Here is a 24,641-nt window from a genome sequence, read left to right as displayed (position 1 = left end):
AGACATGTAAACAAACAACCGCAGTACTGGGTGCCCGTGATATACACTTGAAGGTGTGTGAGTGGGAAAAGAAGGTACATGTATACTTCAACAAAAGGTCAGGTATACAGGCAGTTGGTCCCTAGGTCTTCTTGACTTTACTTCCTAAATATCTCCTTGCTCTGACCCCTTTTTCTTCAATTCTTGTCTTTGCCTAACCTTTTATTATAGCCTCTTATATAAACCTGGGCTCTCTGCCCTAGTGCCTCCTATCCCCCCACCACTGGCATGGTAGGCCTTGCAGACTTATTTTTCCCAAAAACAGATCTATTTCCCTGAACACAACAGGTGAAGGTGCACATCTCACACCCCTATTACACAGTTGTAGGCTTTCCTTCAGTTTTCCGTACTTCACCTACGGAACACCATTCAACTTTACATATTATATGCCATGTGTCCTAAACGCCTAGATGAGCATCTACCTTTTGATGGGACACATTAAATATTTGTTGAAAGTGAGTGACTGTATCTAAACACTCCTATTTAAATTCTAACTATCATGAGATAACCATAGCTTTGAAAAGGAGAATTTCCCTTTTTCCTTGCTCATCTCATTAAAAACAAAACCAAAAAAACCTTCTTGTTTAGTTTTATGTGGGGTTTGTCTACATTCCCACAATTGTCCATGGAGCCAAGTCTAACTTATTTCTGCGATAATGGTGGTCACCATCAATGGGATAAACCTAGTGGGCCCTTAGTCTCTCACACCAGGTTTGTCAGTGGACTTTTACATTGTTAACTGCCCTTCCCCCACCCACTGTGATGGCTGCTGTTCATATGGGACTGCTTCCATGGTTTTTTTATGCGAACTTACAAGGAACTTGCCAAGATCTTACCAAGGCAGTAAGCTGGAGGGAAAAAAGGTATGGAGCATGCTTAATTAGGAGATGACCCGCTCAGGTGGCAACCTTGAACCCTGCTAGTCAGCTAAAATCTCACCAAGTGTGGGAAGAAAGACTTCCTGGAGGTTTAAGGATAACTTGCATGTAAAAGAGTATAGATGATAACAAATAGCTTAGAGCTCTAGGTATCTTACTAAATTATCTTAGCATAAATCAAGTCCCCAAAGAAAAAGGACTGGGTAAAGTCAAGTGATGATTAAGCAAAATAAATAAATAATAAATAAATAAATAAATAAATAAATAAATGTTGTGTTTAAAGAGCATGATAATTCAATATGTATTAGTATCTTTTTAAAAATATATATTTTATTGATTTTTTACACAGAGGAAGGGAGAGGGATAGAGAGTTAGAAACATCGATGAGAGAGAAACATCGATCAGCTGCCTCTTGCACACCCCCCACTGGGGATGTGCCCGCAACCAAGGTACATGCCCTTGACTGGAATTGAACCTGGGACCCTTCAGTCCGCAGGCTGACGCTCTATCCACTGAGCCAAACCGGTCAGGGCTATGTTAGTATCTTTTACTTTGGATATTTTGAGAACACTAGTGAGCCAAGAAAGATGAACTCTGCTTTGTAACACAGAGAAACACAATGAGATGGAATCCGCTAAATAGAGCAGATATGAACGTCAGACATCAAAAGTTAGATTTCCTTTTCTCATTCTTGGGCTGTTGGCTTCTTGACATCCTGGAACAAGAACTCTCCACTGCATCTAGGGCTTCAAAAGTGATTGCTGATGGATTGTTAGAAAAGTCCATGGAGGTGAAAAATTTGGGGTGTGTGGATACATTCTCTGGGAATTGGAATCCCTAATTTATTCCTCAGCTTTTTCCAACTGGATCCTTATTTTTCTAGTCATTTTTATTTGCCTTTCCAGGAAGTGCTCAACAAAACCCAGATAAGGTTGCTGAAGCCATAATGGATGCCATTGAAGACTTTATCCAGAAAGGACTTGTCCGGTCTCTGAAAAAAGTTAAAGTTGTTATCTTTCAACCTCAAATAATGGATGTTTTTTGTGCCAACATGAAAAAAAGAGAAGGCTCCCAGGTTCCCTCACAGTCTATAATGTCCAAAATTGCATGTGAGTTGTTGATTTTTATGAAATGCATGTTCCTAATATTGAGGTCACATGAGAAATAGCTAAAATTCTACATTATTTTTTGTGGTAGTTTAATAGCTTCCCCTGCTTTTATTGAGATATAATTGATATATGTCACAGGTTAAGATGTACAGCGTAATGGTTTTTCTTTACATATATTACTGCAATATGTTTGGTTATTATCCATCATCTCCTACATCTCTTAAAATGAGAAAGCAAAATGATTTTTTTCTTTGTGATGATAACTCTTAGAATTAAGAGCTTTCATGTACATTATACAGGTATGTTAACTATAGTCATCATGCTGTACATTATATCTTTGGTAATTATTTATCTTGTAACTGGAAGTTTATACATTTGACCTCTTTTTTCAATTTCCCTTCCCCCAATCCACCTTGGGTAACCACAAATCTGATCTCTCTTTCTATGACTGTGAGTAGTTGTTGGTTTTTTTTTTGTTGTTTTTTTTAAAAGCATTGATCAGTTGCCTCCCTCACTAGGGTATGTGCTCTGACCAAGATTCAAACCTGTCACCTTTTGTTTTTAATATATTTTATTGATCTTTTACAGAGAGGAAGAGAGAGGGACAGATAGTTAGAAACATCGATCAGCTGCCTCTTGCACACCCCCCACTGAGGATGTGCCCGCAACCAAGGTACATGCCCCCGACCTGAATCGAACCTGGGACCCCTGAGTCCGCAGGCCGACGCTCCATCCACTGAGCCAAACCGGTTTCGGCAGTTGTTGTTTTTTTAGCTTCCATTTGTAAGTGAGATTTTAAAAATATATATTTTTATTGATTTCAAAGAGGAAGGGAGAGGGAGAGGGAGAGAGAGAAACATTTATGATGAGAGAGTATCATGGATTGCCTGCCTCCTCCACACCCCCTACTGGGGATCGAACCCACAACCTGAGCATGTGCCCTTGACTGGAATCCACCGGGGAGGGACCTTCAGGTCTGCAGGCTGACACTCCATTCACTGAGCCAAACCGGCTAGGGCTGTAAGTGAAATCTTACAGTATTTGTCCTCTTCTGTCCACCTTGCATCGGCTAATCTTTAATGAACTATCGGAAAGAAAAATTAAGAAAACAATCCCATTTACAATTGCATCAAAAAGAATAAAATATCTAGGAATAAACTTAACCAAGAAGGTAAAAATGATAAGAAACTGATGAAAGATATTGAAGAAGACAAAATAAATGGAAAGATAATATGTGCTCATGTATTGTAAGAATTAATATTGTTAAACTATCCATACTTCCTAAAGCAATCTACAGATTCAGTACAATCCCTATCAAAATTCCAATGGAATTTTCTCAGAAATACAAGAAACAATTGTAAAGTTTGTATGGAACCACAAAACACCCCAAATAGCAAAAGCAATTTTGAGAAAGAATAAAAAAGGTAGAGGCATCATGATTCCTGATTTGAAAGTATATTACAGAGCTACAGTAATCAAAACAGTAGGGTATTGGTATAAAAACAGACACATACATCAATGGAAAAGAATAGAGAGCCCAGAAATAGACCCATGCATATATGGTGAATTAATTGATAACAAAGGAGCCAAGAATATACAATGGGGAAAGGGTAGTCTCTTTAATAAATAGTGTTGGGCACCTACTTCAGTAGCACATATCTATATAAATAAAAGTCTAAATGACCATTATGACTGGTCCACTGAATGACTGGTCGACCAGTTGCTATGATGTGCACTGACCACCAGGGGCAGATGCTCAACACAGGAGCTACACCCTGGTGGTCAGTGCGCTCCCAAGGCCAAGCTTCCGCGGTCCCTCCCTCCAGCCAGCCTCCCCCATGGAGACTGGCCCCAATTGGCCCTGATCGGGACTGAGTGAGAAGGCCCTAATTGGCCCTGATCGCTGGCCAGGCCAAGGGACCCTACCTGTGCATGAATTCATGCACCGGGCCTCTAGTGCTAAAATAAATGGTGTTGGGAAAACTAGACAGCCATGCAAAGGAATGAAACTGGCCACTATCTTACACCACGCACAAAAATCCACTCAAAATAGATTTAAGACTTGAATGTAAGATCTGAAACCATAAACCTTCTAAAAGAAAACATAGGGGTAAGCTTCTTAACATCAGTCTTGACAATAATTTTTTGGATTTGACACCAAAAACACACACACCAAAAGCAAAAATAAACAAGTGTGAATATATCAAACAAAAAAGCTTCTGTAGAGCAAAGAAGACCATCAATATTTTTCTACAGAATGGGAGAAAATATTTGCAAGCCATATACCTGATTAGGGGTTAATGTAAAAAATATGTAAAGAACTCCTACAACTCAATAGAAAAACAAAACCAAAAATCCAATTTTAAAATGCATAGAGGATATTAATAGAAATATTTTTTCCAAAGAAGATATACAGTTGTCCAACAGGTACATGAAAAGGTGCTTAGCATCACTAATCATCAGGGAATCACAAATGAAAATAATGAGATATTACCTCACGCATGTTAAAATGCTATTATGGAAAAGACAAGAAATAAGTGTTGAAAAAATGTGGAGAAAAGGGAATCCTTGTGCACTGGGCATGTAAACTGGTACAGCCACTATGGGAAATAGTAGGAGGTTCCTTAAAAAATTAAAAATATAACTAACACATGATCTAGTAGTTATACTTCTGGGTATTTATCTGAAGGAAATGAAATCATTATCTCTAAAAGATATCTGCTCTCCCATGTCCATTGAAGCATTATTGAGATAGCCAAGACATGGAAACAACATACTGTCCATTGGCAAAATAAATGGGTAAAGAAGATGTGGTATATACAGGGTGGGGCAAAAGTAGGTTTATAGTTGTGAGTATGTGAAAGTGAAGTTTATTCTTGCATTATTACTTATAAATTATGGTATTATTTTCCATATGACCAACTATAAACCTCTTTTGGCCTAATCCTGCATTGGTGATGGAATACTATCTACACTAATAAAAGAGAAAAATGCTAATTGACCATACCTTCGCTACGCCCACAGCCAATCAGAGCGAGTATGCAAATTAACCCAACAAAGATGGCGGTTAATTTGCATATGCTGAGGGAGGGAGGAGTGAAGACTGAAGACAGCATAGAAGGAAGTGGGAGGGAAAGTGGAAAGCAAGGCGGCTGCTGGAGGGGCGGCGCGTGTGGCCGCAGAGGCGGGCGGTGGCGGCGGGTGCAGCGGGTCACGGCACACAGTGGCGGCAACGGCGTGCGCAGCCGCGGAGGTGGCAGCGGCCGCGGGCGTGGTGGGGCGGGTGGGCAGGGTGGGGCACGCCCTGCCCACCACAGTGGGAGAGGTGGGGGAGCTGGAGAGGTGGCGGTGGCAGGAGGGAAGCCCGCTGGAAGTCTTGCAGGAATCTTCCTGCAACGGGCCCCTAGTTCAGTCATAAAAAAGGAAATCCTGTCATTTGCACCAACATGTATGGTCCTTGAGGGCATTACGCTAAATGAAATGTCAGACAGAGAAAGACAAATAATGTATAATAAATCTAATATGTGGACTCTAAAAACATCTGAATTCACATACAGAGGACAGATTGGTGGTTGCCAGAAGTGGGGTGGTGGGAGGTGGGCAAATGGGTGAAGGTGCTCAAAAGGTACACACTTCCAATTATAAGATAAATAACTCCTAGAAATTCGATATATAGCACAGCGACTATAAAAGAAGAAAGAAGGAAAGAAGGGGAGGGATCGAGGAAAGGAGAAAGAAAGGGAGAAATAGCTAATAGCTAAATATTTTTTTTCTTTTTAAATCCAAAACAATTGTTGCATTCCCTTGTTCCTTTTTTAGCATTTTTAGGCTTCTCAAAGCAACCTCCCTCTAAACGAAAGCCTTTGGTTTTGGAGAAGAAAACAGAATCAGCAATTTTTCAGGTGTGTGGTGAGAATGAAACATGTGTACAAAACGCCGTCTCCTGCCTACAGAATCTGATGGAAAAGGAACAGAGTCTTTACAGCAGTGCAGAGGAATTTATCAAAGACTTTGATGAAAAGGAATATCAGGAATTGAATAAGCTGCAGAAGGACTTAAATATTATCGTGGACTTGGATCATCAGAAACCTTTGATTAAGGTTTTAGGAATTATCAGAGATGTAGAACAGGCTAGAAATACAATTGAGGAAATGATCAAGACAGTTAGATCAGCCAAAGAGCAGGAATCCAGAGCAGATTATATCACTGACTTTGTAGAGTGGCAATATGACGACAATAACACCTTTCGAAGTTTTGACAAATTAACCAATATGAAATTGGAGGAGGCAAGAAAAAAACAGGGAAAAACAGTTGATGTCCAAATTAATAATCAGAACTACATGGTGGATGTGAAAACCTGCATTGCTACAGGTGCAAACGGACACACTTTACAAATTCAGCGCATCGCGAAACCTCAAGGTGAGTCCAACTTTCATGCTGTTTTCCACTATTTTACACTTACTTTGGGCTTAACACTATCTTGTATATCTATCAAAATTGTAGTCAAGTCGATAAAATTCAAGTGACTTTTGTATTAAGACAGAAAACTTATGGAGTTTACATTAAGGTGGGGAAAATACAGGCTGGGTGAGCCCAACATCCTGAGGATGACATCTTAGTGGTACCATAGCCAAACCTCGCCTGTTTGTAGTTCACAAGCTCCCTAGAGCCAGTTCTTCTGGGAGGTAATGGCTGCTCCAGGCAGGAGAGGCACAGCCATGGGCTTTAAAGAAAAGTGGCCCAAGGTTTTATTTAGAAGAAAAGGGAGAAGACAGCCTGTCAGAAAGTGGGCACTTTCTGCCTCTGTGATTGGTACCCAGAGAGGCCCCGAAGCCTGCAGGATCTCCCAGAAGTCACTTCCTCCTCTGCCCTGAGAATAAAGTTCCTAGACACACACATAGGAAGCAGCCTCAGATTCTGTGACTGAATCTGCTTCCGAGAAGGGAATGCTTGTCTCCTATGGAGGTGAGACAGACTTCAAACCACAGAAGTCCCCCACTGAACACTAGTAAAAGTGGCTTCCCTTTCAGTACCTTCTCTCCATCTTTTGGGAGATCAGTGTGAATGAATTCCTCACACCCTAACCAACCCTGGGGCATTGAGAACTCAAGAATAAAATTTTGTTTAGCAGAAGAGGAGATGGAGCTTCCACATAGCAAAACTCACCACCCACTGAACTCTTAATGATGTTGTGGAGAATAACAACCGATGTGGATGGCCTTGTGGTGGGAGTTCTAGCAAAAATCCATGCATTTGTAAACAACACAATAGTGATTATTTAAAATTCATAGGGAAATAATTGATTATTAAATTATTGAATTATGACAAATTAAAGACTGAGCAGAATATTCAGTCCCGTCAGGGCATGATCAAAACTTGTGAAGATGAAGGAACACAGGTTCAGTCCCTCAGAGATTTTGAATTGATCAGAGTGTGTGTGTGTGTGTGTGTGTGTGTGTGTGTGTGTGTGTTTTAATAAGCATTACAGTTGGTTCTGTGGTGATCTGTGATCTGCTTTGAAAAAAATTCTCCTGGAAATATAATTAATGTATTAAATACATTGAATCAGGAGATTGTAAAACAACAGCACACATGCTATTCGGTTCTTTGAAGCATACCAGGGAGGGGGACTGTGTAGATGAGCCTTCCCGGGTGCAGAGTGCCCTCAAATGTCTACTTTGCAGTTGAGATCCCTGGACACTGGAGTGATATGAAGCAGCAGCGTGTCTGTCTGGTTGAGCTACAGCCTGGTCAACCAGAATACAGCAAAGTGGCAGATGCCTTCAATCAGACCTGCTCACAATTCAAGATAGAGAAGGTAAGCATTCTGATGACATGCAGTTTCTCAATGGTGGAAATAAGGCGTATCGTGTTCCTGGATAAATACATTTATATTTACTTCCTAACATAATTTTAACCCAGAATTAGAATATTTCATGGTAATTAGATTTTAAATTCTAGATTTTACTCATCTCCCCATAATTCCTGAGACTTTAAGACTGAGATTTTTGAATCAGTTATTACAAGACAGTAGATTGCAATATGATATTAGATTTCTAAAGACATATATTTCCTTTGTGAAGCAAACTAATAAAAATTCAAAGATATGAGAAGAGACTGGCGAAGGGTCCTCAGGGTTGGGTTATGTGCCTTTGCCCCAGTGTTCACAGGCCAACAGTGCTTGCTTCCTTAGTAAACACACTAGTCCTTTCACTGTTCATCTCATTTACTAGTATTTTGGCATCTCCTATACTTAAAAATTAACATTGCTATTTTAAATTTGTGTTTTTCTTGACTTCTATGGCAATAATATTTTGATGTTTTCCTCTTTATTAATTAATTCTTCTTTCATTATCACTGATATTTGTTTCTCCTCCAAATCCTTCATCCTAGCTTTACCCATAGGATTTATACTTTGGTCTTCTGTCTCTGCACTTCACCAGGGAATGCTTTTACCTTCATGGATGCAGCTATTATGTCAATGTAAATAGCTCTCAAATCAACATATCACCAACTGGGATCTTTGACTCTAGGTCTAGAACATATTCCCAGTGGACTAAAAATATCTCCACTTGATTATCTATCTGCTAAATCAATTTCCTAAAACTTAACTCATGATCTCTAAGTAATTATCTTCCCCTTCCTTCTCTTTTCTGACCTTGGTTCCACCACTCCCTGAATAAAGCTAGAGATTTTTTTTTTTATTGTCTAAAGTTTTACATATGTCTTCTTTTCCCCCGATTGATCCCAAAGTTAGAGATTTTTGAGTTCCTTCTGTTCATCCATAATAATGAGTGTGCCAATAAGGTGTACATTTTCTTTCTTTGCAAACTTTCTTTTACTTTCTATTTGCACTGCCACAACTGCTCTTCAGAACTGGGGGCACGCCCCAAACACCCATGTGAGGGGATGCTCTGATGAACTCCAGCTGCTTCTCCCAAGAGATTCGGTCCAATGAGAGTGAACCTGGGACAAGTGCATTTATATGTTAAGTGCCTGGAGAGCACCAACGTCTTAGCATCGCTCCAGACGTCAGAGGCCTAGTTCTCAGTCTGGCCTCCCTGAGCTGTGCAGCCAGACTACATTGCTATTCACTGCCCTGGCCTGGAATCCTGGGTTCCTCCATTATGTTGTCACCCTTCTGCTGCCAACTCAAGGGTGCCAGTGCCTTTAGGCCCCAGTTGTGGTGCTCTCCCCCATTCTGTTTACTCATGTAGTTAAGCACATAGTAATTCAAACAGGTTTGAAATGTCCTAAGAGATATATACCAGAGAGAAACCAAGATAGTGGCAAAGGAGAACGCTGGCACTTGCATCCTCCCACAACCACATCAAAATTACAATTAAGATACAGAACAACCATCATTCAGATCCACCTGAAATCTGGCTGAATGGAAGTCCTACAGCTAGAGAATTAACGAAGAAAGCACATTGCTCTAGCTGGCTTAGCTCAGTGGATACAGCGTCAGCCTGTGGACTGAAGGGTCCCAGGTTCGATTTCGACCAAGGCCACATGCCTGGGTTGTGGGCTCAATCCCCAGTAGGGGGCGTGCAGGAGGCAGCTGATCAAGGATTCTCATCATTGATGTTTCTGTGTCTCTCTCCTCCCTTCCTCCCCAAAATCAATAAATATATATTTTTAAAAGAAGAAGAAAAAAGCACATTGAGACGGGTAGGAGGAGTGAGGTGCAGAATGGGCTGGGCTGACACCCACGTGTGGCATGTTTTTAAACCGGAGTCCAATACCACGCCCCAAGCCCAGGGTTGCAGTGCTGAGAAGAGGACTCCCCATGACTTCCTTCCAGCTGTAAAAACCAGTGGGGATTGTGTCTGAGTGACATGGAGGCTGCTGGAATCCCAGGTAGTTCTTCTTAAAGGGCCCATGCACAGACTTAGGCTCATTCCCTCTGAGCTCCAGCACTTGGGCAGCAGCGTGAAAGGATCCAGGGACAAATGGGGACATAAATTGTCTGGCAGCAGGGCAAGCCATCTTCTCCCTCCTCCTTTTGGTTATTGTTGGCATCTCTAACCCTTTTCCTTTTCAACTTCCGGTAACTGTGTAATTAAGATAATAGCATATACTTGAGTTTTGTTTTTTATTCATCCATTTGGACCATCTTTGCCTTTTTAAAAATATGTTTTTAATGATTTCAGAGAGAAAAAGGGAGAGGAAGGGAGGGATAGAAACATCAATGATGAGAGAGAATCCTTGATTGGCTGCCTCCTGCACATTCCCTATTGGGGATAGAGCCTGCAGCCCAGGCATGTGCCCTTACCAGATCAAACCTCATCCTCCTGGTTCATGGTTGGATGCTCAATGACTGAGCCACACTGGCGGGGTCAATCTTTATCTTTCAGTTGGAGTACTTAGTCTGTTCAATGAATTTACTGATATGTTTGGGTTTAAATATGCCATATTCATCTTTTTTTCTATGTATCATTCTACTCTGCTCCTTTTCTCTCTTTTCCTATGTTATTTTGTATTACGTATTTTTATCATTCCATTTTTATTCCCTATTAGAATGTTCATTATACATCCTATTACAATCCTTTCATTGGTTACTTAGAGATTATTAAACTCTAGTGCGAATTAGTATAGTTCTCATTTCTCAAACAATGCAATGAACTTTGAACACTTTAAACACATTTATCCCCTCCTGCCTCTTGTACTACTTTTACCTGTATTTTAATTCTATGTATATTTGAAACCCGATAAAACTTTTTATTTTTTAATACAGTCATTGTATATTTACCCTTTTATCCCACTGCCCTGCCATTCTTCTTGCATTTTCATGCCGACACCTTGGGATCATTGTCCTTCTGGTTTTATTTTTCTTTCGGGTGTAGATCTAGTTGTGATGTTTCTGGTAGTCTAAGTTTTTGTCTGAAAATGTATTCACCTCACTTTCATTCTCTGAAGGATATTTTTGCTGGGTGTAGAATTCTGGGTGACAGTTATTTTCTTTAAGCACTTTGAAGGCATTATTCTGTTGTCTTCTGACTTTCTTTTTCACTCTGCACTGCCCTTCTATCTTGAAACTTGGCCCATCAAATCCTTGTTGCCTTCAAAAAGCTCTCCCCCTTACCCTCACCCTCAAGCCCTTCTAATAATTGTTGGCAATAGGATTGGTCTGATACAAATAGTTTACTACAGCCAGAAGCCTGCTGCTAACATAAACCTACTAAGTAAAGTTTTAAGATTTACTTGCAGTGTTTTTTTTTAACCTTATAATTTATCTCATTAGGAATATAGAATCAGATTTCTGTTGTGAGAACTACTTGAAGTAATTCTTTTCTTTGTGTGGTTATTAAATTTTAGAAGGGTGGGTGCTAGCTTTAGCAGCACATATACTAAAAAAAGGTGAGGAACAAGAATGAAAAGACTAAGAAGAAATAATTATTTCAAAACTTTAAGATGAAATTTTTAATGCATTTGGAAGATGATTAAAATAAATAAAATCTAAGGTAAATAGAAAAGAAATGGAAGAAGGCAGTTTAAAGATTAGAAACTTAATTGTAGATAAAAAGAAAAATAAATTTTAAAATCACAAATCAGATAAACAAAATGCATGATAATGCAGAGATTTTGAGCTAGAGGTCAAACTATATCTTAATTAAAAATAGGAATCCCAAAACTGAAAAAACAAACAAACCAGATGATGGCAGATGAGAGTATTAGAACTGAGAGTCCTTTAGAATGGAATGTGCAGGCTCTATCACCAATAGGGAAGAAGATTCTGACAACTTTATGGAACTACCACTGCCTATTGATTAGGGAAGTTTTGAAGCTGATCTGCAATCCAGGTTCCAAGGAGTTTTCACCACAGCCCTGGAACCACTGCCCAAAGAGGATGGTCAATGCATGGCCACTGTGAAATGCAGATTGGTGTAGCCACTATGGAGAATGGTGTGGAGGTTCCTCAAAAAGTTAAAAATGAATTGCCTTATGGCCCAGTGATTCCACTTCTGGGACTATCTCTAAAGAAAGTAGGAAGACTAGTTCGAAAGCATATATATCCACCCCTATATTAATTGCAGCAGTATTTACAATAGCCAAAATTTGGAAGCAGCCCAGGTGCTCATCAGTAGACAAGTGGTTAAGAAAGTGGCAGTACATTTACACAGTGGAATGCTACTTTGGGCTGTAAAAAAGAAGAAAAGTCTTACCTTTTATGCCAGCACGAATGGAACTAGAGAGGATTATGCTAAGTGAAATAAGTCAGAGAAAGGTAAATGCCATATGATTTCACTTACATGTGGAATCTAATGAATAAAATAAATAAACAAAATAGAAACAGACTCATAGATACAGAGGACAGTCTGATAGCTCTTAGAGGGGAAGGTGTTGGGGGACTTGGTGACAAAGGTGAAGGGATTAAGAAGTACAAATTGCTAGTTGCAGAATAGCCACAGAGGTGTAGATTACAGTGTAGGGAATATAGTTCATAATATCGAGGTAAATAGGTGGGTACTTGAGGCAGCGGGGGGACCTCTCTGTGAAGTACATAATTTTTTTAACTACTTTGTTGTACACCTGAAACTAATTGAGAATGGTATTGAATGTAACATGAAATTAAAAAATAAATTAGAAAAGAAAAAGCATGATCACTTTGGTCTACAGCCAGATTCCCTGGTGGGTGCCACCAGGATTCATGCCCCACTCTTCCAGTTGGATGAGAGATTCATTTTCATCAATTTCCTTCTTGCCTAGACACTCTAGTGTTTCTCTGTGGTTAGACTTTGGCTAGGTAAACCAATATCTTAAAAGGACTGAAGAGGAGAGAGGCAAAGGGACAAAGTGGGGTAGATGGCAACAGGGGCAGTGATTACAGTAAAAGTAAGAAGCAGGAGTTGAGCTGCCTTGGCCGTCCAAGATCCTAAATATTGCTTGCTGCATGTGGTGCATAAAAGATGTTAAAAATTAAAGCAACTTTTCCCCAAGGCCCGATTTGTGAAGCACTGGATGTAAAAAGATTTCTGAATGCAGAGAGCTGCCATCTGGCATTGAATTTGCTGTTTACAGTAATTTTTACTGATAAAAAATAGTGGTCATGCCCTGGCCAGGTAGCTCAGTTGGTTGGAGTGCCATCTGGAACACCAAAAGGTTTTGGGATTGATTCCTGGTTAGGGCACATACCTAGATTGTGGGTTTGAGTCTTGTTTGGGCACATATGGGAGGCAATAGATAGATGTTTCTCTCTCATATCAATTCATTTTCTCTCTCTCTCTCTCTCTCTCTCTCTCTCTCTCTCTCTCTCTCTCTCTCTCCCCCCCTCTCTCCCACTTTCCCCCTTCCTCTCTCTAAACATATCCTCAGGTGAGGATTAAAATAAAAATTAGTGATCATGTTTCATTTGCTGTATCTTGCCACAGGCCCTTGGCACTGACAGAATATTTTTCCTTATTGATTTGCAGATTGAGAGAATCCAAAATCCAAGTCTCTGGCAGCACTACCAGACAAAGAAAAAAACCATGGATGACAAGAATGGCCAAATACAAAATGAGAAGCTGCTCTTCCATGGGACAGATGCTGACTCCTTGCCACATGTCAATCAACATGGCTTTAACCGCAGTTATGCAGGAAAGAATGGTAAGGAAGTACATCATGTGGCTGCTCCAAAGGAGGCATCAGCCATGAGAAGCCAAGCTGGCTCAGGGATCCCGCGGATTGCACTGTGTCCCTCATGGCTCATGGCCAGGGTGCAGCCAGCGGTTCAGGTCAGACTCACTAAGTTTCATCCCAAAGGGACTGACTGGCCCTTTGAGGTGGAGGAATGATTAAAATTAAAAACACACTCACAAAGAGTCTTTAGAGAGAACTGAACATTATATTAACACAAGAGGCCCAGTGCACGAAATTCGTGCACGGGAGGAAGGGGTCCCTTCAGTCCAGTCTGCACCCTCTCCAATCCAGGACCCCTCGGGGGATGTCTGACGCCAGTTTAAGCCCAATCCCAGGGATAGGGCTTAAACTGACAGTCGGCCAGCCCTCTCACAATCCAGGACTGCTGGCTCCTAACTGCTCACATGCCTGCCTGCCTGATCGCCCCCAACTGCCCCCCCACCAGCCTGATCATCCCTAACTGCCTCTGCCTGCCGGCCTGATAGCCCCTTACTGCCTCCCTTACTGTCCTGGTCGTCCCCAACTGCCACCCTGCCAGCCTGGTCGCCCCCAACTCCCCCCCTCCCCCCGCCACCAGCCTGGTCGCCCCCAAATGCCCCCCTTGCCGGCCTAGTTGCCGCACGTAGCCTGATGTTCAGTTGTTTGGTCGTCCCTCACTGACCCCCCTGCCGGCCTTGTCACTCCACGCAGCCTGCAGTTTGGTTGTCATTGTTAACTGTGACAGCATCCCAGGTAATTTGCATATTCCTCTATTACTAGTATAGATTGCTTGACATATTGAGTCAATACATCAAATTATAGACAAATTGAAATTCTTAAAAATGTTGTTTTTCTTTTCACAGCTGTGGCATACGGAAGGGGAACCTACTTTGCTGTCCAGGCCCATTATTCTGCCCATAATACTTACTCCAGACCAGACGCAAATGGGAAAAAGCATATGTATTATGTGCGCGTGCTTACTGGATTGTACGCACTTGGAAACAATTCATTACTTGTGCCTCCTCCAAAGAATCCTCAAAATCCCCTTGACCTGTATGATACTGTCACAGATAATGTGAGCACTCCAAGTTTATTTGTGGTATTTTATGACTACCAGGCTTACCCAGAATACCTCATTACTTTTAAAAAATAACATTTTGGTATCCTTCACAGAAGACATTATTTATCTACAAAAGTGATTTTCAACATTTTTCAACTCAAGGCACACATGAACTAATAACTAAAATTCTGTGACACACCAAAAAATATATTTTTTGCCGATCTGACAGAAAAATACCAACGGTTTGGTTTTGATTCATTCACAGCTATTGTGCTGGCTCTAGTCATTAAAAATATGTATTTTTATTGATTTCAGAGAGGAAGGCAGAGGGAGAGAGAGAGAAACATCAATGATGAGAGAATCATTGATCGGCTGCCTCCTGCACACCCCAAGTAGGGATTGAACCTGCAACATGGGCATGTGCCCTGACCAGGAATTGAACCGTGACCTCCTGGTTCATTGGTTGATGCTCAAGCATTGAGCCACTCTAGCCGGGTGGCTGTTGTCATTTTTTTACTTGACAATCTACTGGAAAAGAGGTCAGTGTCCCTGACTAGTCAGGTATTGCATGTTCTAAAAACTTTTGCGGCACACCAGTTGAAAATTGCTGATCTATACTATGTATACACGTTTTAGATTTTTTTTTTCTCTTAACCACTTATTCTAAGATCAAAGGATCCTTGTCACTGAAATTGGGCTTTCTTCAGCTTCGCTTTCATAACTGCAGTGAGCTTTTCTTGAAATCAACAAATTTGAGAATTTAAATTAATTTAGTTACAACTGTGTGCCCACAACTATGGTCATCAAAGTAGAAGAAGAGAACAGGTTTATATTTCTAGGAAGAAAAGGAAAGCCTTAATCTTAAAAGCCGAGGGCACAGCTATGCAATTTCAGCTGCCACTGAAGGGATGCCATATTACTGTGGGGAGCACAATGTACTGAGTGAACTGCAGTCTTTTCTGGGGGCAGAGATGGTGTCTTGTTAATTTTATTTTATCCCTGGACTGAGGACTGCATCTGAAGTCCAATGGATTTTTCCAGAAATGTTTCATAAACCAAGTAAGAATGAAAAGGTCCCTCCAGCCCAGTGGTTCTCAACCTTCTTAATGCCGCGACCCTTTAATACAGTTCCTCATGTTGTGGTGACCCCCAACCATAAAATTATTTTGTTGCTACTTCTTAACTGTAATTTTGCTACTGTTATGAATCGTAATGTAAATATCTGTGTTTTCCGATGATCTTAGGCGACTCCTGTGAAAGGGTCGTTTGACACCCAAAGGGGTGGTGACCCACAGGTTGAGAACTGTTGCTCCAGCCAGTTTGGCTCAGTGGATAGAGTGTCAGCCTGTGGACCAAAGGGACAAAATGTGCACCAATAAAAAGGTGCACATTCAAGTCAAGGTTTGATTCAAGTCAAGGACATGTACCTTGGTTGCAGGCTCCTCCCTGGCCCAGGCCCTGGTTGGGTGAGGATTAACAAAAAAATAAAAAGTCTGAAAAGGTCTAGTCAGACTCCTATCCAAGTAGGAACCATTTCTTCTACATCCTTGACTTATTGTCATGTTGCCTCAAATCGAACAGATTCCGTGATAGGGAACTTTGTTTTCATGAGCCAGCCCGTGACAGAGGGACTGCAGTTGGGGCTCTGGGCCTGCAGTGCAGCTGGGCCCTGCCCAGCCCAGGGCTGGGGTCTGCCTTGTTGTGTAGATGAATCGTGGCCCCTGGAGTTGTGCAGCACAGCAGGCCTGGCCCCAGTTGGTCCTTTCAATGTTGAATCCAATTCTGCCTTCTTATAACTCCTCATTGGTGCACATTTTGTCCCAGTGGAAACAGTAGGATAAGGCCTGCTACATTTTTAGTGTGAAACCCTCTGTTACGTTAAGATGAAATGAATTCTAAGATTATTGAATGGCACACTTGCTTTGGCAGCCTAGCTTTTGATGATTTAACTTTTCCCTAGGTAAATTTCAGGCTCAAACACTGCTTATTGAGCACTTAGCTTGTACCAGATAGTATAATAGATGCTTTCATATACAGTACTAATTTTATTCCCCAAACAATCATGTGAGGTAAGAATTATATCCCCATTTTAAAGCTGAGGAAACTGATGCTCAGAGTGCAAGCAGCTTCCTTGCCTGAGGTCGGTCACCTAGGTAACGGCCCTCAGAGCCAGCAGAATCAGGTCCCTGTGTCATCAAGCCCTCTGTTCTCATGACAGAACATGGCCTCTAGATGAATGTTACTAATCCAGGAACATCTCAGCTAATCTGCGAACCGCTTATATATTTCCTTCTGGCTCTGGTTTCTATCCTAGTTTTCATTTGAAGCTCTGTAGTCCGAGGTCAGAGCTGATGCCCAAGCAAAGCCTGTACAGAAGGTGCACTCTGACACCAGGGGTCGCTCTTCCCTTGCCATGGGGAACAGCACCTGAGCTTCAAGTAGAAGTAGGTGATTGAGAGGGCCATACATAGTAGCTGCTTCATTAACAGAGACATCTTGACATTTTTCTTGCTGTTGTTCTTTGTTTTGTAAGGGGATTGGGCACCTGCATCTCAACTAGGACTTGACCATGAATGTAAGAAAGAAAAAAGGAGAGGCCCGCTCTCTATTGCTGTTCCTCCAGTGGTTTGGTTAACTGAGGGCAAGGCTGACTGTCAGGGTGCATTGAATCAAGGTATAATGATCCAGTCAGTAAATGTTAAGTTATCCCCAATCAAGAGAAATATGTCACGTATCTGCTTTTTGAATAAAAGACTTGGAAAATGTCATTTGGTGGTGAACATTTTTATCCTCAAGGGCAGATACAGGAGAGCTTGGTGATGAACACAGGCCACTGCTGAGAAAGTGTTGGTGAGGATGTAGAGAAATTGGAACCGTCAGATGTTGCTGTTGGGAAGATAAAATGAAGCAGATGGTGTGGAAAAAAGTTCAGCAGTTCCCCCAAAAGTTAAACACAGAGTTACTAATATGACCCAGGAATTCCACTCCTATATATGTACCCAAGAGAACTGAAAACATATGTAAGTACAAAAACTTCTACACAAATGTGCATAGCAATATTACTTATCATAGCTCAAAAGTGGAACCAACCCAAATGTCCATCAACTGATTAATGGATAAACAAAATAGATCTCCATACAGTGGAATATATTCAGCCATAAAAAGGAATGAAGTACTAATAACATTCTACAGCATGGATGAACCCTAAAACATTATGCTAGGTGAAAGAAGCCAGTTCTCAGAGCTCACATGCTGCATGAGTGCACTTATGTGAAGTGTCCAGAACAGGTAATCTATACAGAAAGAGAATAGGTAAGTGGTTGCCAGGGGCTGGGGGGGAAGGTGAAGGGGAGTAACCACCAATGGGTGGAAGCAACTTAGTCACATTGTTTGCGTTGGAGTACTCACGTAGGAAGGAGGCAGGAAGGGAGCGGGGAAAAGGGACAACGGAGGGAAACAGGCTGGAGAGAGGGATAAGGGAGGGAGTAAACTCTCTGTAAGAGACTAAGCAGACCTTCCAAGTTGTTAATAAGACATCAGACAGCTAATGCCAGTGTTGTAAAGGTGATTTTCCCCACTGGGTAGCAGCACCAGGTACCATACTTTGGAAATGTTTCAGAAACAGTTACAAAAGCAACATCCACTCTTGCTTAAAAGCACATCATTCTGCCACTGTAATGCCCCTGCCCCTAGATGCATTGCAACGGTATGTGTCTAGGTTCCAGCACGGTTGAACAGATATGAACCGTGAATAAAGGTTCCAGAAGTGCTCAAATACCCATGCCTTGACACTTGCTCCCTTTTTTAAATTTCTTTATTGATTAAGATGTTAAGAAAAAAGAAAAAAAGAAAAGACTTAGTGAGCTGTTATCCTCCACAATGCATTCTCTTCTTTACCAGTAGGAGGAGCTGTGATCCCTCCTCCATCTTTCCATGCCCTGAGAAGGAAAGAAGTGTGTATGTGAAGCCTACAGTAGCTGCAAAAGCTACCTTCCAATAGCAGAGCACCAAGGAAGAAATCCTTCTTATGTGTACCAGTACTAGGGGAAGGTGAGGAAAGGGAGAGGCACGTGGCCTAGGACTTGAGACAAGTCACAGCGTCCGCATTACCTGTTCTGGGCTCAGTGTAACCACATGTCTTCGAGCTTTCTGGAACTGAGGGAAAGTTAACCTATATTCCCCAGATCTGCTAGTCCAGGGGAATTCTGGATCCAAAGCCTGAACTGAACTAGTGGGGAGGCTCTGACTTATATATCTCCTCCTGTGGGGGGCCCCTGACGGTCCCCACAGCTGGCTGGGCCCTGGAGGTAGGCTCTGCAGCTCAGCCCAGGTCAGAGTGGGGAAGTAAGACTGCAGTTTTAACCAGATACTGAACTAGGTTGCAAGCCCCGCCCCTCCATTTTCCTTTTCATTCCCAGCTCTTGTTCCACAAGCTATTCTTAGCCTTGGGGATTACAAAAGACTCAGAAATTGGGGATAAAGTTGACGACCGCTCTAACTACTTTGTGCTGAAGGGGGGGGAGGCGCTATAAAAAAGGGGGTTCAGCATCTGTTTAATGCTTGTCATGAGATAAATGCACGTGTGTCTGATTTAGTGGTTACCTATTAGATCACCAGGAAGGATCTTTACTCTTCATCTCACACAAATTTGGAAAGATCCAGTTTATTCTGGACTCTTCTGTAGAAGCTTCCCTTCACTTCCCAGCCAATGGTAGTATTAGTGAACCTAAATGACTTCTGTGGGAACATGTACATGAGGAATTACTGTACTGGCAGTGAAATGTCTGAGGACTGAACTTGGAGTGGTAACAGATAGGGCAGCTTGCTTCACTTCTTCTAAAGTCACATCCTATTCAGGGGACCTAGGCCAGGACTTTCAGGGACAAGAACAAGAGGTGCTCACAACTCGCTGGTTCAGAACAGATGGGAAAACCACCCCTTCCCAGTGTACATTGCAATGGGTGAAATGGGGAGGGTTTGTAAAGAAGTCTATTGAGAAGTTGAAAGGAGCCTGATGCTAGAAGTTTGCATAGAAGATTGTAGAGAACCTGCAAAAGGAAATTTAGATGAAGCAGGGAAAGGGAAGTTCAGTTCAAAAATACAGCTGTAAATTTGATATTAAGATCAGCTGTGCCTCCCAGTTGGCATGGCTTAGGGGTTGAGGGTTGACCTATGAACCAAGAGGTCAGAGTTTGATTCCCAGTCAGGGCACATGTCCACATTGTGGGCTCAATCCCCATTGTGAGGTCTGTAGGAGGCAGCTGATCAATGATTCTCTCTCCTCACTGATGATTCTATCTCTCTCTCCATATCCTTTCCTCTCTGAAAGTAATAAAATATAATTTTTTAAAAAGATCAGCTGTGGCTATGAGGTGAAAGGAGAACCTAGGTCAGCCGTGTGAACATGGCCACTCCTATGTTGGAGCGCCACCGTCCCCAGGCCTGGAGAGGACCCTTGCTTCCCTGGAAGGAAATGAGTTTCAGGAGGTAGACACCCGTTGGAGACAGAGAATTGAGAGAGGATAAGCACTGTGGGTCGGGGAGGGTGAATAGGTTCAAAACAACTTAGGAGAGAAGACAAAGTACTTCAGGGGCTGATGACAGTCAACAACTTCCTTCTTGTAGAACTTCCTTTCCTTGGCTTTCAAGACCTGCCCTCCTGGTCCTCTGTTAGCTTTTCCCCAATCCACCCAGGGACGATGAGTGGACCTGAGTGGCGAGGCACACTGCTGATAATGAAGTAATTCCTTGAGAGAAAAACAGAAATGGATGGTTAAAACTTCTACTGGGCAAAAAGAAAAACTACTTGCCCAGTTCTGGCACCCCAAATTCTAGTGAGAAGAGGATGTTGATTTTACTTGTGATTTGGGGTGATACGCCTTGTGGGGAATCAGTCACTGCTGTGTGCCTGACAGCTATGACTTGCCCTTCTGGGGCCTCCCCATTTCCTGGACTGTGGACCAAGCTGGTTTGAACTGGATGATGAGCACCACCTGCCGGTAGAAAACTGGAGGAAAAAAACCTAAATAAAGTTCAGCATTCTTATGGATCAGAACAAAAGCCCAGTGAACTCTCTTTGGCCCATCTCTGAAATTTAGTTTCTTTTTGATTAGGGGACAATATGTCAGGTCCAGTCTTGTAAGGGAAAGCAGCCCTAATTTTGGCAGAATCTGAGAGACCTCACTACCTCCTTCGCAGAGGAAATAGAATCCACCAGGGAAGGACTTCCATACCTCCATCAACAGTCATTCAGAATCCCCACTTCTCTACTCCATCTCCACCTGTTCCTGGTGCGTGGGAAAAGTGTCCCCTCCTCAGGTTACTACTGCCTCTAGGATTCCACCCCACCTTCTCCCACAACCTGATCTTCAACCTTCCCTTCACTTCTTTCTACCAATATTTAAACATGTCTAAGATTCTTCCATCTTAAAAATATTTTGAAAGCCAGAAAAAAAGACATAACAACTATCTGATCTTATAACCCCATAAACTGCTGCCTAATTCCTTTTCCCCTTCAGTCACACTTCTGGAAGAGCTGACTTTGCTTGTCTCCACTTCCTTCCCTTCCTTTCCTCCGTCCAGGACCATCTCCGTCTCCTGCCCCGACTAGGAGACAGTGCTTGCAAGGTCCTCAGCAGTCCAAGAGACACTTCTCCGACCTGATGCACTGGTAGTGTTTGAATGATAATCACTCCCTCTCACTGGAAAGACTCTTGTATTATGAGCAAAGGATACACACATTCCTAGCCTCCCTTCCACCTTTCTGGCCTCCCCTAGGTGTTCCTACCTGGTAGATGTCAGTATGATCTAGCCCAGCGATTTTCAACCATTTTCATCTCATGGCACACATAGTCCAATCACTAAAATTCTGTGGCACACCAAAAAAATATTTTTTGGCAATCTAACAAGAAAAAATAGGTATAATTTTGATTCATTCACATCAGATGGCTATTGTTGTGTTGGCTGTTGTCATATTTTTACTTGACAATCTAAGAGAAGAGAGGTCAATGTCCCTGACTAAATACTCAGGTATTGCATGTTTTAAAAATTCTGTGGCACACCAGTTGATATTGACAAGGTGCCATGCACTTGGGATGGATTCAACTGATCCAGCCAGTAGCTCACGCCATCTGTCATCCCACATCCTTTATCAAGTCCCACAGCTGTGCCTTCAGTATGGATTTGGAATCCTACCTTTTCTCAGAAGGTCCTCCTCTGCCAGCACCCTGGTCTCAGCCACTCCCATCTCTCACCTGGGACAATACAGTAGCTGCTTGGGGGTCTCCCTGCCTCTTCTCTAGCTGCCACACAACAGCCAGTGGTTCTGTGCACATACAACACAATGGCATGCCCTCTTCTCAAACCTCCAAGGTTATCCCCCATCATCCTTAGGCCTCAGGTTACATCTCACCTCCCCATAAGCCCTCCCCAGCCCCTCCTAATTTGTTCCATTCCGTGAACACCTATGTATTCCTTCAAAGAGCACTCATTCCGCTGTGTCCTAACTCCTCTGTCCATCTGTTGAATCCATCCCAAATGCATGGCACCTTGTAAATATTACCTAAAAAACGTGTGAATGTACTGTCCTCCCCTCCTGCCCCCCCATTTCTAGACATAGAATATTAGCATATCAGGGAACAAAGTGCAAAGGGAGGAAAACGAGGTACAATTCTCATAGTTTATTAATTGTTGAAAGAAGTTCCCAAATGGACCCCAAATATTCTAAAGATCCCCAGTTTGATGAGCCAGTTTATTTCCTTGTCAAACGTACTGTTGAGGAAAAAATAAAACTGCAGGAAATCTTTTGACACAAAACTGCTGATTTCACCTGTGGCTTATGTGTGTGGCAAATGAGCCCTGAGTTTAGGGACCCGTGTACACCCAAATACCTGGATGGCCTTTGCCCTGGGCCCCAGAGGAAAGTGAAGGTTTTGAGGGGGTGACTCATCAAATCTGGGGTTGCTGTTTACAGCCAAAGACAGTAACCTTAGAGCAGGGAGGGATTCCCTCCCCTCCCCCTAAACGAAAGCGAAAGAGGCAAAGTTAACTGCCTCGAGCTGGGGTAGCACTCCAGTCTCACCTCTGAACAGGGCTGAAGATGGCTGCGCCTGTCAAGCAGGGCCCGAAGAGATCCGGAGGCGGGGAGTGTGAGGTCCCACAGGAACACCTCAGCCCGGCCCGCTTCCTGGTGCTCTTCCACCTGCTTGACGGTGAGCGGGACCCGGGCCGGGGTGAGGGGAGACCATGGGGCTCTCCCTGCGGGGACAGGAGGACTGGGGCGCGCAGCGGACCGGCTCCAGCTGCAGCAGTTGGGGGTGGGCGGGTGGCAGAAGGGACCAGAAATGCAGGGGTCGCTGCGGTTCCTCAGCCCTGCGCTTCTAGGAACTCAGCGGTGCGGCCTCTGGGAGGTGGCAGGTGGGGCAGAACCGCACCAGGTAGAAGGAAAGGCGCTGAGAGCCCGGGCACTCGCCTCCTTTGACAAGGCTACTCGGTGCGTTAATGGGTTAACACACAGTGTGCTACTGGCAGCGTTGCATCTCTTGCGCTTTGGGTCTTCTGCCTATTAAGGCAGCAGTTCTAGAACTCCCCAGGTTCATGGGAACACGATTTTAAGGGAAGAGGAAGTTTCACGAGATAAAAGCCCAAATATAGGTTAGGGAGATACATTTGGTTGAAAATAGGTACGTTGATTTCTGTAGGGAGAGACCATGGAAATCAGAGCTTTGAAGAGATTCCTGCAGCTATTCTGAGTGAGGACAAGTGAGTCCTTAAACAATGAAAGTCAGTGGGGATGGAAGGGACATATTTGTGTGCTGTTCTGGATTTGGTGACTGATCCTGTGGGAATGGGCAGTGCTCCATTGTGCTCCATTTGAGAGGGAGGGAGAGGGAGAGCCCCTCTTCTTCCTGTTAATTTTTAGGGGAGGAAAGGGGCTAAGCAATGGGAGGAGTCATGAGATTTCCCCATGGGTCAGGGAGCTGCCCAGTGGTTCTGGGGTCACCTGAGGAGGGGCAGAGGCCTGCTGAAAATCACATTGCCTGGGTGAAATAGAGGGGGTTATTGGAGGGAGATGGCAGCTTGCTCCTGATCACCTGTCTTTGTTGGAAGTTTGCTGGTACCTGTCCTTCCGTTTCAGACTGGTCCTCAGACTGGGTTGAAGGAGGTTGAGAGATTTGAGCTTTTGAGGGGGAAGTTCCATCCTCACAGGGAGTTGAGCAGCTGAGTTCTCTCGTCCCGCTTGCTTTTGCTGTTGCAGAAAAGGGGAGGCCCTGGTTGGTGGGTTCATTGGTTAGAACACTGGCCATTGCACCAAAGGGTTGCAAATTCAATCCCCTGTGGATGTGTCTCTCTCACATCGAAGTTTCTTTCTGTCTTTCTCTCCCTCTCTCCCTCCTTTCCACTCTCTCTAAAAATAAATGAAGAAATATCTTCTGGTGAGGATTAGCAACAATAACAACAACAACAAACAACAACAACAAAAAAAAGAAAGGGGAAGTACAAATACCAAACATCTGCTTGCTTAAGATACTCACTATGTTCTTTAAGGGGAGGCAGGTGACCAGACACTCCCAGAGCTCACACCTTTTCCATTGGAATCTCACAGGGGAGGATGTGGACAACCCCTAGTCCCGCTTTCCTTCCCTGGATTTGAGAAGCATTTGGACCAGAGGAGAGGCAAGGAGGCTTACAAGGCCATGAGAGCAACTGGAAAGCTTTAAGCAAGGATCCTGAAAGGAAAGAGGAGACCCAGCGAAGAAAGGGGTGCACAGATTGTGTGAAAGAAGTGAGGCGGGCAGGGGGCAGGAGACAGGAGACCTGCTTGGCTCAGAGCTTTATGGAAACAAGGTACACAGTTTTCCAAGGATCAGTTTCACCAAGGAATGCACAGAAGGGAATGTCAATGCAAGGAAATGTCAGTCATTTCCTCAAGAGATGTTACCACTTTGATTCCAA

General features: G+C 43.0%; 2 protein-coding genes across 2 annotated transcripts in view; both read left to right on the top strand.

Annotated features, from left to right (window-relative positions):
- LOC114229658 (protein mono-ADP-ribosyltransferase PARP14-like) overlaps window positions 1-17,455 on the top strand; it is a 63,280-nt gene extending 45,825 nt beyond the window's left edge. Inside the window, exons 13-17 of the mRNA XM_054713917.1 lie at window positions 1,823-2,026; window positions 5,846-6,445; window positions 7,711-7,844; window positions 13,441-13,615; window positions 14,491-17,455. Of these exons, the coding sequence (XP_054569892.1) occupies window positions 1,823-2,026; window positions 5,846-6,445; window positions 7,711-7,844; window positions 13,441-13,615; window positions 14,491-14,780 (1,403 nt within the window). The 3' untranslated portion in view covers window positions 14,781-17,455. The remainder of the gene's footprint in view (window positions 1-1,822; window positions 2,027-5,845; window positions 6,446-7,710; window positions 7,845-13,440; window positions 13,616-14,490) is intronic.
- A 5,330-nt stretch (window positions 17,456-22,785) lies between these two features.
- LOC114229872 (protein mono-ADP-ribosyltransferase PARP14-like) overlaps window positions 22,786-24,641 on the top strand; it is a 41,818-nt gene continuing 39,962 nt past the window's right edge. Inside the window, exon 1 of the mRNA XM_054709676.1 lies at window positions 22,786-22,897. Within this exon, the coding sequence (XP_054565651.1) occupies window positions 22,786-22,897 (112 nt within the window). The remainder of the gene's footprint in view (window positions 22,898-24,641) is intronic.

Source organism: Eptesicus fuscus, chromosome 3, assembly GCF_027574615.1.
Source record: "Eptesicus fuscus isolate TK198812 chromosome 3, DD_ASM_mEF_20220401, whole genome shotgun sequence".
Classification (NCBI taxonomy): Eukaryota; Metazoa; Chordata; class Mammalia; order Chiroptera; family Vespertilionidae; genus Eptesicus; species Eptesicus fuscus.
Note: the sequence above shows the minus strand (reverse complement) of the source record. Positions and strands in the feature narration are given on the sequence as shown.